The sequence below is a fragment of the Diabrotica virgifera genome, chromosome 2 (genome assembly GCF_917563875.1).
Source record: "Diabrotica virgifera virgifera chromosome 2, PGI_DIABVI_V3a".
NCBI classification, from domain to species: domain Eukaryota; kingdom Metazoa; phylum Arthropoda; class Insecta; order Coleoptera; family Chrysomelidae; genus Diabrotica; species Diabrotica virgifera.
The window spans coordinates 183,283,644-183,298,693 of NC_065444.1; the positions used below are offsets into that span (position 1 = coordinate 183,283,644).

The 15,050-nt window shown below is 32.0% G+C and overlaps 1 protein-coding gene across 1 annotated transcript in view; it reads left to right on the forward strand.

Annotated features, from left to right (window-relative positions):
* The first annotated feature begins 7,935 nt into the window (after nt 1-7,935).
* The window catches only part of LOC114329370 (quinone oxidoreductase-like protein 2 homolog), a 39,299-nt gene continuing 32,184 nt past the window's right edge, over nt 7,936-15,050 (forward strand). Inside the window, exon 1 of the mRNA XM_050642965.1 lies at nt 7,936-8,404. Coding sequence (XP_050498922.1) covers nt 8,036-8,404 — 369 coding nt within the window. The 5' untranslated portion in view covers nt 7,936-8,035. The remainder of the gene's footprint in view (nt 8,405-15,050) is intronic.

Consider the following 15,050-nt stretch of genomic DNA (forward strand, 5'->3'; position numbering starts at 1 on the left):
TAAAAGCACCTAAATTATTCAATTTTGAAGTTTAAACTCATGACGTCATGACACAACCGCATCCATAGAAAAAGTACAGTATACAACACATGAGAAAATGACATATTTCTCCCTGTTGTACAATATACTATTCCTTATGTATAGTAAGGAATAGCTATTTGTATAACAAGGGAGGAAAGTGCTACTTTTCCTCCCGAGAATGAAGTTTACTGCCCGACGCGTAGCGGAGGGCAGTAATCATTCAAGGGGGGAAAAGGCACTTTACTCCCATGTTATACATATGGTTTTTCCACCTTCCTCAAATAACAAGTCATTTTTTCATTTTTACTTAATTTATTTATGTAACTAACCAACAAAATTTATTAAAACTAAAACTAACAAGTAGGTACAATATAACTGTCAACTGTCAAATATAAGTCAAATTATTAATGTAAACATTGTTAAATCAAAATAACAATTTACTGTTTTTTACCATTCTGCAAACTACTGGGTGTTTTATAAATAAACGTTAAAATGTATAGATACTTAAGTAATAAAAAAAGATATTGCACAGGGCGTTCAATAAGTTATATTTCATGAATGAAATACTATGACGCCACTTTTACTTTTCCTCTCTATTGAGGAAAAATATTTTCCTCCCTAGGGAGGAAAAGTACAACTTTGCTCCCTACAATCAGGTCCGGAAAAGTATACTTTCGGTAGAGGTGGGTGGAAAATAACATTTTCGTACAGTTATTTTTCATTTCCAGGCAATGGCTAAGTATAAGGAAATATCGAACGTTTCTTTCAAAAATATCTAAATTCCTGACCGATTTTTAATTCCTGACCCTTAAAGGGTCGTTTAAACACAGCGATAAATCAAACAACTTATCAAGGTCAATCGAGTTGTTGCAACTTATCACTGTGTGTAAACGGTGCATCGCACAACTTATCAAAGTTGGAGTTGGGTTGAAGGTGGTATCGCATTGAATCGCAGCGTCTAAACAGCGTTTCAACTTGTCATCACAACTAGTTGCTGTGACTTATCGTTGTGTTTAAACGACGCTTAACTCCAACTTTGATAAGTTGTGCGATGCACCGTTTACACACAATGATAAGTTGCAACAACTCGATTGACCTTGATAAGTTGTTTGATTTATCGCTGTGTTTAAACGACCCTTTACAATGCTGTTTCTTATTCTATCGCGTCTTGTAATTCCTTTTACTTTTCTTGGGTACTTCATGGCCATTGAGTTTATTCTACTTTTCGATGATTGTGTTAGCACCCAGCTGTCATTACCATAGGTAAGGATTGGCCTGAAGATCGTTTTATATACCTCTATCATTGTCCTCATCTTGCCTCATCCTTGCCTCATCCTGCTGCTTACTCCTTTTTTCCAATGAATGCTCTGTTTAAGCTGTAGTAGATTCTGAACGGCATGGTTATCCTTTCGTTGACTTCTTCTTCTGATCTTCCTCCATTTTATATTTTCACACCCAGGTATTTATATGTTGTTACTTGTTATAATTTCTGGTTATTTATCTCTATATTTACTTGTTTATCCTCATTTCCCATGACCATTATCTTTGTTTTCTCCATGTTTATTTTCATATTTCTTTCTTTAATAATATATAAAAAAACAATTTTTATATAAATAAAAATTTGTGATATTTTTAAAGTTAATGCTGACGGTAAAATATTGCAAAACCTATAAATTTGTAAAGAACCCTTTAAAATAACATGAAAATCTCTCATAGACATATGTAAGTAGGTAGCATGTGGGGCAAGTTTCATCCCTTCCCGAGGGTGAAAATTATACGTTCAAAATAAGGCCGGAAATGGATAAACTACGTAATTTTAAGCAATTTTTGTTCTATAGCATTTTTTCACTAAGTTAAAACGTGTCGAGTTTTTGAGAGTAAATATGTTCATTAAAAAAAAACACATTTTTATACGGTTTCTTGCAAATAACTCAAAAAGTAAGTAATTTTATAAAAAAAAACACTCCTAGCAAAAATGTTCATGTCTGTTCATGTAAAACAATTGCTGGACTATGAATAATGTTAAATGCATTCAGTGGGTGCGTCATCGACGTATTTTTCTTTCTTTTCTCTGACATCTTCTTAAAAATTGCCAAGCTACAATAACATCTTTTTCGCTTGAAGACATTTCAAATACTGATTGATATTCGGAAGTTCCAAAATTGGCACGCTCCTGTATTCTGCATAATGATAAAATGTGTTATGGGACGTTATCTCTGTTGAGTATAAACAGATGTACGCTATTATGAACTGTGCAACATTTTACGTATGAATTTTATTGTATGTGTTGCATTTGGTCTGAGAGCTTCCTTAGACATTACTACGGTTGCCCAGATCGACTAACCAATGAACATTAAGGGTGCGATTACGTCACGAGTGTACTGTCATTTGAATCGTAATATGATTTTTTTCGAATCCTGAGAAAACTAATAAGTATTTTAGAAAAATTTAAACGCAGAATGAAAGATTACATTATTACCGAGGACGGAAAGCCCCTTAGAATAAACAAGCAGTTTCTTTTGAATGAAATATTTGAAATTAAATATCACACTTCTCGTTTATTTTCAGCCCTGTAACTTATTAAAATAAACATTATAGAAGTTTTCAGGGACTTTAGGCCCTCGGTAATAATGTAGTCTCTCATTCTGAGTTTAAATTTTTCAAAAATATTTATTAGTTTTCTCAGGATTCGAAAAAAATGAATACAATTAAAACACATTGAGAATTTTGACATGCGTCAAAATTTTGCAATAACCCAATGTAAAATTCTAAACTGTTGAATTCCAGCTTCCCTAATTATTTTACATCAAAAGACATTAAAAACTATTTGTAGAGGATTGAAATCTGTATTGAAAACAACTATTAAAATTGGTGTACGAATTAAACATATTTCAAAATTTTGTAAAAATGTAATACATTTCAGTTTTTCAGCCCAAAATTAAGCCACACACAATGCAATAATGTTCACATTTTTGAACTGTCAATATTTTTGTTTTATCATTTATTGTTTAAAAACAATACAGTTGATAAGATACCCTCAGTTGCGGAGAAAGTATTAATAATAAAGATTTTTTATTCAGTCAATGGTGTGAGCACTGTCAGTTAAATAGTAACGTGTGGCCTAACTTTTACACGCATACGCATACCTATTGTGGCAAATGTATCATATTTTTCAAAATTTTGGAATGAATTTAAATCGTAGAACAATTTTAACTTTTGACTTTAATACAGATTTTAATTCTCTACAAGTATTCTGTCATGACTTTTGATGTAAAATAATTAGGGAAGCAGGAACTTAACAATTTAGAATTTTACATTGAGTTTCCCATGGCTCGTTTTACGATTCACCACCCGGTATAAGATAAAATGTGTATTATTTGTCTTATTATTTAATAATAACACAAATAATACACATATATACACAATAATACACATTCAATGATCGAAAATCATTTAAAAATATGGGATTGTGTATTCTTGTGACGTAAAGTCAAAATATAAGTCTCCCACCACCGTCGGTCAAGACAACCGTAATAAAGTCTAATAACCGTGAACATGAACACCTTTTACATTGCGAAGTGCGTTGGAAAGGGAATGTTTTAAAAAGACATATTGATTCTTATCAATAGAAGATGAGACTTATATTCTTTTTTAATATGGTTCAAAACATACCTAAAAATGTAAATCATAAATAAATTTTCATAGTATGTATTACCAAGTGTCCATAATCGTACTTAACCATATACAAATATGTGGTGGATTTGACAAATATTCAAAATTTCGCTATAAAAACTGATTTTTCGAAAAAGTACTAAGAGACAAAAAAGTTTTTAAAACATTGTGTTTAACTAATGGTACTATAATAATAATTAAATTGGAACGTATACAAAAGTTTGGGGGGGGGGGGGGGGTTAAAGGAACAAAACCCCCATAAATTTTTTGAGGGGTTTCCAAATTCCACTATAATTTTTTCTTAAGATACTACTGCCATAATAATGCCACATGTCCATTTTCAATAAAAAAGCTCTAATAGTTTTCGATATATTGGGAAAAATCGATTTTCATTTTGTAACTTAAAACGGCTGTAGGTTCAATCGAACTATTTTTGGTCCCAGAATATGTGAATAAATTTATGACCTGTATTTTTGTTACACCCATAACTCGGTTTGTACTAGGCTTACAGCAAAACTAAAAATGCAATCTTTTTGATTTTTTATAAACTACATTATAGGTACCTATCCATTTACAGTTATTCGTAAAGAATCTATGGAAAATTGAAATTTTAAATTACAAATAAGTCTATAGTTTGACGAATAATGTATTTTAAGAAGAAATATAGTATATTTAACCCCTCATCCATCAGAATTTAAATACATCGTTTTCCTTCTACAATACTTTTTATTATAGTGGTATATTCCTATGTTCAAAAAGTTGGACTGGATTAAAATGAATGGATTTTGAAAAAAATAAGATCAAATTATAGAACGCATTTTCTTTTTATTTTTTATTACTGTATCTCTTATCATTTTCAAGTTACATGGAGAAAAAGGAAGATTTTTAAGAAAATTTAAAAATGCTCTCTATAATTTGATTTTTTTTTCAAAAACCATTCATTTTAAACCCGTCCAACTTTTTGAACATAGAAATTAGAAATAACACTATAATGAAAGATATGGTGGAAGGAAAACGATGCATTTACATTTTGGTGGATGGGGGTTAAAATTACTTCCCATTTTTTCTTCAAATACATTATATATCAATTTTGTTTGCAGCATATCTCGCTTAGTTTTGATGTAATGGACCTTAATATAGCTCATTTTAAAGGTCTTTCCAAGCGCTACAAAAGGTACTAGCAGCATTATACACCTAAAATCGACCGTTTCTCTGTTATTTCAAGTTAAATACACCAATTTGAGAATGTATCAAAAAACAAAATATTTTCACCTACCATATCTCTTTTTGTATTATAACTAGAAGATTTATGAAGACAAGTGTACCTCTTTATTTTTTTATAACCTACAAAAATGTTTAATATAGTTTTTTAGTTAGATGCATAGTTTTTAAGGTATTCGCAAAAAAACCGTTTGAAAAGGCTAAACCGTATTATGTTTCAATGAAAATGGCTAATTTTCAACCAAGAATATCTCAAAAAGTATCGAGTTTTCAAAAAAAAAATATAGTACAGTTTTTGCTTAGAATTAGGTTCTCTAGCGAATTCCAAAAATTTTTCCACCCCTAAGAAGGGGTGGGAACCACCCCCAAGATAAAAGCACACATCTGCATAGGGTAGACTTTGAATTAGGAGATAAGTAGAGGCTGCCCAAAATTTCATTACAATCCATGCAGTAGGATAGAATTCGGAGGTAATATCCTATTCTTACTCCCATTCAATTGACTGGCGTATAACGTGATATAGCATTTTTTTTTAATGTCCCATACATACAATAAAGCGTCCTTACAAAGATTCAAGCAACCGCCACCATGAGATGAGCAGGTCGGTCGATTTTGCTTTGACACTTGTTAACGCTCAGACACGCTCAGGGCTCAGAGTGAATTATTTTGTTTACTGCCCGCAGGAGCAGAGTGTTCGTTACATGACGGTTTTCCGTTGGAAACAAACCCTATAAAAACAACTGTTTGTTATATAAAAGCTAATAATAAACTACAATATTATGTATAATAATGATATAACTTAATAAACCTGTGAAATGCCAATAGTGTCAAAATTTCATAAAAGTCATTAGTGTAATAATTTCATAACAGTGGAGCAGGCCCGGTCTGGCTCCATTGGAGGCCCTCGGCTAGATGGTGATTTGAGCCCCCCCCCCCCCCCCGGAAATAGAACGAGGACCATGGGGTCCTCTCTACACAAATGCTTTTAAATTTTTAATAATTTGGTTGAAATTGAATAATTGCTAAATATTTTACAATGCAATTTGAAGATCTTACCGATTCTATTTGGTTAGGTAATACTGTACCTCTAAATGACATTGACATTGTATATCAACAATCCAGAGGTTAAAATGATTAAAATATTTTACCTTTACATCAGCACCAAATTTTAATTTATTAATAAATGTAACTACTTCAAAAATCAATTTTAAATGCAGTACTGTTTAAGAATGGTTGACTAAAACAGAACGATAGTTAAATGAAAGGTCAACTACTAACATGACAATAAAAACACAATGAAAAAAACGCTGCATTTTACATTAAACAAAACTTTATTGCAACACTCTAGTGTACATTGATACTAAAATGTGGCCTAGTGTCGATAAAAACACAAGGCAAAAAAAAACGCTGTATTATATTAAACAAAACTTTAATGCAACGCCCTAGTGTACGTTGATACTAAAATATGGCCTAGTGTAATAGAAGTATAAGTATAACATAAATAATTATTACATAAAGAAGTTAAAAAAAATGTGTTAACCGTATAAACACGACAAAAATTCCTACCATAGTGATAGTAGCCTTATCAACGATTGCCTAGCCTATCCCATCAGTTTTCTTTTAAGTTCGTCACTACTACTGGCCACGACATTAACGATTTCTTCTTTGTCGATGTCAGAAAACAAGTCTCTCTCTATGTTCATAAAAATAAGGCTAGACATAAGGTCTTGGCCTAAACTAGCCCTAAGACGATTCTTTATTATTTTTAGCTTAGAAAAAACCCGTTCACATGTAACCTGTGTACAGGGTATCGTTAGGATAAATTTATAAACTACATATAAGTTAGTGAACAATCCTGATCCAGAGAGTTCAAAAAGAACTGAGAAGGCACATGACAAACACTTGAAACATTTTTTGCTGTCATTGCAGAAACCACGAAAATTGTCTTGTTCTGATTCAGGTTCCGAATCGAGTTCACGGTCTTTTAAAATTTCTTCTGCTTTGTTTGATTCTTCGTCTGGGATCTGTTCATTTTGAGTGTTTACAACTTTTATGAAACTTTTGTACTGATCTGCAAATTGTTTAAGTTCTATTAATAATATACTTCTTTCAACATTGCAAAGCTTTGAGATACAAGAGAGGACTCCAGCCGGAAAGTCTTTAATCGTCATTATCATTAAATTTTCTTGGATTTAACCAAGAAAGGTCCTCTAAAATTTCTCTGTTTAGGCACAATCTTTCTTCTATGCTTGTTCTAGCACAGTCTAACATATTGAAAAATACATGCTTGAAATGTTGAGCTGCTGATATTTCAGGAGCATCATCACTTGATTGTTCCCCAGGCATTCGTTTTTTCTTTGAAATTCTTCTTTCCGTAAAGTCCAATTGTAATTCCAAATCAATATTGCTATCTTCCAATTTACTGTTAACAGCAGTCGCATACTCTTTTGTTTTCGTGTACAAAAATTCAAAATATTTGTCATTTCTTTTTTCATTGATCTGTTTAAGTAGTGTTTGAACCAAATCCCAAGCAATAGCGTAGTCCAATGTTTTAGTTTGCAAATATTTCGAAACAGGCGTTATAACAAGAAACATATCTAGTAAAACGAATGAAATAAATAACGGTGCGGCGCGGTGGGATCGGTGACTACCTCGAGCACCGAGCGACTTACAAAACTTTTTTATTATACCTAGGTAACCTAGGGGTTACCCTTAGCTGTAATTTAATAAAAAGTAGGTTATTGTTTATTTAAAATTGTTTTTGCTGTATTACGTCGCTGTGAAACAGTAAAACAAAATAATTTTTTATAATAAAAAAACTTTTGTTTACTTGAATTTTTTGGCTTTTGGAGGCCACCTTGAGCCGGAGGCCCTCGGTGATCGCCGACCAGCCGCCCTGGCCAGACCGGGCCTGCAGTGGAGTAAACTTGTCTGAGGTTGAACCAATTACAAACAAGCATTCCAGCATTGTAAATTTGAATTACTCCTCTTGGTTTAAAAACAGCCCATAGTCACTTCACTTTAGGTTTGTTGGGTTGGCTTGCCGTTAGAAAATTTGAGGTTATGGTTATGTCTAAATTTTTAAATAATTTTAAAATATTTTGATTTCAAGTCAACAAAAATGAACAAAATATTTACAAGACTAATTTCTAGATCTTTAAGTAAAACGTTAAAATCCGATAAACATGCAAGTACTTACAAAGCAGCAGTCATTACAGAAATAGGTAAACCTTTAGAAATCCAAGAGAAAAAAGTAATAAAATTAAAACCAAGTGAAGTTAGGGTACAAGTTGTTTATTGCAGTGTGAATTCTGTGGACGTTTATAAGTTTAAACACGATGGGGGACAATTACCTTTTATACCCGGATATGAATTATCGGGAGAAATATTAGAAAAGGGTTCAGAAATCAAAGATGAGGTTCTTAGAATTGGAGAGAGAGTTGTTGGTCTGAATCTTGTTAAATTTGGTGGGTTTGCAGAACAGTGTATTGTAAGTATATTATACCTATAGATAAATATATAACAATAAGAATAATATAGTCGAACCCGCTTATTAGAATACCAGTTATAGGAATATCCTGCTTTATGGAATAGACATTTTTCTCCCGAAACATTTCTACTAGCAACCAATGATCGGTTATTAGAATATCCCGGTTATAGGAATCCTTTTTCTTGGTAGCAAGGCTATTCCAATAAGTGGGTTCAACTGTAGTATTCCTTTACATTACTACCAACTTACGACTTAGGAGTATAGCAGGAACAGGAGTATGTATTTCTTAAGCTTTGGATATAAAATGATAGTAACAGGCTAGTGCTACTTTTCAACCACCTATTATTGTTCTTGCTTTTATCTAAGGTGCTTATTTTATTAAGGCTGAATTTGCTGTTTGGATAAATTTATTAAACTAAATTTCAATAAGACATGCACTGCGTGTAAACAACGATTTTACTTGTTAAAGGTGTTTAAAATGTATCTACTCATTCCATAGTAATAGTATTTTATTAAAATCACCTGATCACGTTTTCTCTTCTCGATTATTAGTTCTTATTAATTGTACCTATAGTACCTATATAAATTATGTAATCACTGAATACATAGTGAAAAAATAATGCTATTAATTAAATTAATGAATAATTGTGTCTTCAAGGAGAGCAAAAATGATACATTTGGTTTTCCATATATATTGCAAAAAAAATATATTGTAAAAAGTGCCCCAATTTATCAGCATCTGAAATTAGAGTAGTGGTAATGGTTTCACGGATTTTACCATTCTATTGTCTTAACTGCAGAGAAAGTTTAATCAACATTCCTGAACTAATTAAGCGTGTAAGTGACTTAGAAGTTGGAATACGCCTCATAATAACTTAAATATTTATTACCAAAATACAAATGCGCTTCGAACTAAACTTCAGACACTTTTATTAAATATTTCACATTGTTCCTATGATGTAATTATTTTGAGACTTGGCTAACTGCCGCTTTTCTTAGACTCTGAACTTGGTATGGAAAGTTACAATGTGTACCGAAAAGATAGATCAAGTGAAACTAGCATCCACACTAGGGGTGACAGTGTTTTGATTATGGTCAGGAAGTCAATCTCGAGTGCCCTCTGCCAGAGAGAGAGAGAATATTTGGAACTGTTTATATTCCACCAAAAGCGGAACCAGCTGTATATACCGAATTCAGTGAAAGTGTTGATGAGGTTAAGTAGTGAGAAGTATCCAGCTTCCAAACTATTTTTGTTCGGAAACTTTAATCTGCCAAACATTATGTGGTCTAATGATGAACTGTCTTCCAGTGTTACTTTTAGTCAATATTGTACTCCTAATGAAACTGAATCTGCTTGGATATTGTCAAATCTATGTAATTTTCACAATTTATTTCAAATCAACACAATATCCCACCGTTTCCCAACTGGTCGGTCGCAACCCACTAGTGGGTCTCAGACAGATTTCAGGTGGGTCACGGCGTGGCTCTGACAGTAGCTGAGTGACATACAGAGTACAGAATAGCGTATCATCATGATTGAGGGATGGGTCACGAATATGAAAAAACATCAGAAAGTGGGTCGCCAGACATAAAAGGTTGGGAACCACTGCAATATCCAATTCTCGTGGGGTTTTATTGGACTTGATATTTGCTAACGACAGTTCTATTCAAGTTGTAGCTTCTGATGAGGAATTAGTTCCATTAGATAGGCATCGTCCTGCCTTGAACATTGCCATAAAATATTTTCATTTCAACCAGAACAGCTCTTACTACTTGGATTTTAATAACACTGATTTTAATGCCTTGAATGATTACCTTTCTTGTATTAACTGGGATCAAATTCTTGAGAATCAAAGTCTAGATAAAATGTTAAATAGATTGTAGGAAGTCATGTACTGTGCTTTTGAAATTTTTGTGCCAAAGAAAAGGATGTCAACAAAAAATTTCCAAAATGTGTCTCGCCAGAACTAAACAAACTAGTAATTGAAAAAAAGTTCATTCACAATCACATTTAAAATTTAAAGTTAGTTCCTTTCTAAATGATTATAATTCATTCTCGAGCCTTAGAAGTAAATGTAAAGCTCTAACAAAAACTTGTCATAATAACTTTATAGAAAAAACTGAGAATTCCATTCATAGTAACGTTAAATCGTTTTGGTCATTCATAAATTCTAAACGAATGAGGACGGGTTTACCAAATGAAATGTCTTTGAACAATATCACTTATACAACTCCAAGTGATATTACAAATGCTTTTGCATTATATTTCTCATCAGTTTATTCTGAGAGAGCAATCAGTAAATGTGTTTTACCTCCCACCACCAATATAATAATTAATTCCTGTAATATTATAATATCTCAAGTATATGAAAAAATGATGACGTTAGATGTGAACAGATGTCCTGGTCCTGACAAAATACCTCCTATAGTTTTAAAGAAATGCAGTTTGATTCTGGCAAGACCATTGTGAAAAATTTTTAATTCTTTGTATACTGGTCACTTTCCTGATCCTTGGAAATTAAGTTTTTTAACGCCAATACATAAAGCTGGTAGTAGATCCGACATTACAAATTACAGACCAATTTCTATATTAAGTACTATTCCTAAGTTATTTGAAAGCTTATTGTCGGACTGCTTCTCGGTATGTTTCAAATTGTTTCCAGTAGATGAGCAATATGGTTTTCAGAAACACAAATCATCAGCATTAAATCTTTGTTGCTATTTGGATGTGTTGTCAAGTGCTTTGGAGGGTGGGTATCAAGTTGATTCTATTTATACAGACTTCTCCAAGGCATTTGACAGGGTAAATCATAACATCCTTTTGTCTAAATTAGAAGCTGCTGGAGTAAATGGGAAACTGCTTGAATGGCTGGAAAGCTACCTAATAGGAAGGCGCCAAGTAGTAAGGATCCAGGATTGTCTATCTCAGGATGTAGTTGTCAGTTCTGGTGTCCCTCAGGGTTCACATCTGGGTCTGCTATTATACATTATATTTATAAATAATATTGCAGATACAAACTGTGGTAAGCTTTTTGATTTAAAAATCTTTTCAAAAATATCTAGTCCTGACGATTCCGAATATCTGCCATTTCAATTAAATAAAGTACAGGGTTGGTGTAAAGAAAATTAAATGGAGCTAAATGTCAAAAAGTGCCATAAAATTAGTTTTTATCAAGGTAGAACATATATTCCCTTTGAATATAAACTTGATAACACACCACTAGATTGTTTTAATACAATAAGAGATCTTGGAATACTGTTTGACAAATCGCTAAAATTCGCAGATCATATTGAATCTATTATTTCAAAGGCATTACAGATGCTTTGCTCTTTGCTTCATGAAACGAAACTGCAATAATTTTAAAAGTCCCAATACCCTAAAATTGTTATACTGTTCTCTTGTTAGACCTCACTTGGAATACTGTTGTAGTATTTGGTCACCTTACTATAATGTTTACGCAGAAAAAATTGAAAAAGTTCAAAATAAATTCCTTAGGTTTTTGGGATTTAAAATTAGAGCTATTAATGGGAGTAACAAATTTTACAGTTATATCTAAATATCAATACCCTGGAAGAATGTCGTTATCACCATGATTTAAAAATTCTGTAGTTTGTGGTACAGCAAATGTTTCTGTAAGTGGTACAGCAAATAGTCATTATTTATTATGGACCAAGAGCTAGCAACGTCGGAAAAAAAGTATTTTAAGACAACTGATTCTTTAATATACTATTCCCTATGCTTCCTCGAACACCGTACCGGCCATATGGCTACTGATACAGGTTGTGTTCATTACTGCGCAGCACACTTGTACAGGTAAATACAGTAGACTCGCGATTATCCGAGGTAACTGGGACCGTGACTACCTCGGATACGGAAAAACTCGGTTAACACTGACATTGGTTATATTGATAGAAAAACACGTAAATAATCATAACTGTGGATATTTTAATGACAAAATTAATACAGTACTGTCTATAAAAGATAAAAACATTTACCTTATCAATATTACTGTTTAAAAAAGTATTTGATTTTGCATAAGTTGTGCTCCTCTTTTTGATTTTGAGGCGGCGATGTTGCGGCATGGTTGAAAATTGTAACTCACCTGTTCTGACTTTTGCCTCGGTTAACCGAGGGGCTCGGATGACCGAGACTCGGATAATCGCGAGTCTACTGTATATCGAATTTAAAATTATTGTAAGACGAAACATTTTTTTGTCATTACTTTTTAAACATTATTAGAAATATGAACTATAATTGCCAGACATTTCTGTCGTTTAAAAAGTAATGACAAAAAAAATTTTTCGTCCTAAATTAATTTAAATTCAATATACAGGGTGATTGATGAGTGTGATAAAGCTCAGTAGATCCGCTATAGTAATAGATAGCAATAAAAGTTATTAACAAAAATTGTAGGCAATTTCCAGCTTCACATTACAAAATTAGTTAGAATATTACAGGGTGTTCCATAACAAAGTGGCAGACCAAACTTATGTTTTTTTGAATGGAACACCCTATATTTTATTTTATATTCGAAATCCTCTTAACTTCCCCACCACAAAAACATAAAGGTTTGTTATGTTATATAGGGCTTTTACAAGGTTATAGCCAATTTTTTATGAAAATTGTAACAGGTTCAGCTCCCTGTAGAAATAAAAATAAGCGCAACAGCAATGGTTTATTGGTGCTATATTTTTTGTTGATTGTCAAAATTTATAAAAATGGTTGATATTGCTAATTTTCCTTATATCGAATACAGGGTGAGTCAAAACGCAAGTACATTCTTTTCTCAGAAATTTTAAATGGAACACCCTGTATTTTATATCACCATCGAAAAGTATCATTACCATACTTTAATTTTTGTATAATATTCCCTATGCCTAAATTTGTTAGTTTTCGAGATATTTTCACTTTTCAGAGCAAGTTATTAATTAGGGTGTTCTATTTAAAATTACTGAGAAAATAATGTACTTGCCTTTTGACTAACCCTGTATTCGATATAAAGAAAATTAGCACGATCAACCATTTTTATAAATTTTTATAATGAACCAAAAAATATGGCATCAATAAACCATTGCTGGTGTGTTATTTTTATTTATACAGGGAGCTGAACTTATAAGGATTTTCATAGAACATTGGTTATAAGTTTGTAAAAATAGTGTTCACTATTACGGTGATAGGTAATAGTTATAAAAACGGGCTTGTTGGTTCAGAAGAACTGTTATCCTTGTTTAGATTTCGTGTGCCTTTGAGAGCTAGGTACAAGGAACAATGTTTTGTTTGCCCCTAATAGTCATATAACTAACTACGTATACCATGCTCCATTGCCATGATTGATGAGATTGGGTAATTGTTATAATCTAGATGTAATAGGGGTTTCTTTAGCGAAATTTCGTAGACAGGTGGACAATCTACTAATTTGACTGTTTTTTGTGTTATTTTTCTTTTATTGTTTATGAATAAATATACAGGGTTGCGAAAAAGTCTGGCAACACGTTATTTTCTCAGAAACCGCTATAACGATTTTTATAGATTTAGGTGATTAAGGGTCTTTTAATGCGGCCGTTATTATAGTGGTAATTACATTGTTGTCAAATCTTCGATTTTTCTGGAAATCCAATGAACTTTCTTATTTCGAATGCAACACCCTGTATATTTTTTAAGTTTTGGAATCCGTAAGGGATACTGATTATTTTTCATATGATATTTTCTATACCTACCTAAATGCCATAATTTCGGAGTTATTGCTAGATTTATTAAAAAAAAAATTGAAACAATTTATAAAAATAAATTTTTTCGGCCCGGTTAGACATTATTTTAGGTTTTTTGGATCATTGGGAACAAAAAAGGTCTTTTGTCATTTTTCTCTAAAGTTAATCGTTTTCGAGTTATAAACAATTTAAAACATTTATTTTTAAAGGTTCAAAAACATAAATAAAAAAATAATTTTTGAAATTACAAAGTACCTAAATTCAAGATCAAACCTTTTTCTATCAGATACCTATAAAAATTCTTGGCACGTTTTATTCTAAAATATTGTTTTTTTAATTATTAATGAAGCGCATATGTGAGAGAACGGGCGATCGTGCTGCATTATTAACTAAAAAATAATATTTTAAAATGAAACAAGGCCAAATTGGTTATCGGTAACTGATAAAATAAGGCTTGAACTTAAATTTGTGTACTTCGTAGTTTCAAAAATAATATTTTTTACTTGTGATTTTTAACCTAGAAAATCGTCATTTTTCGATTTTTTTCATTTTTAAATTGTGTATAACTCGAAAACGATTAACTTTAGAAGAAAATTACAAAAGACCTTTTTTAGTCACAATGATCCAAGGAACCTAAAATAATGTCTAAAATTGATTTTTACAAATTGTTTAAAATTTTTTTAATAAATGTAGTAGTAACTCCGAAATTATGGCATTTAGGTATGGGGAATATCATATGAAAAATAATAATCAGTATCCCTTAGGAATTCCAAAACGCAAAAAATATACAGGGTGTTCCATTTGAAATATGAAAGTTCATTAGATTTCCAGAAAAACGGAAGATTTGACAACAATTTAATTGCCACTATAATATCGACCGCATTAAAAGACCCCCACCCACTAAAATCCATAAAAATCGTTCCAGCGGTTTCCGAGA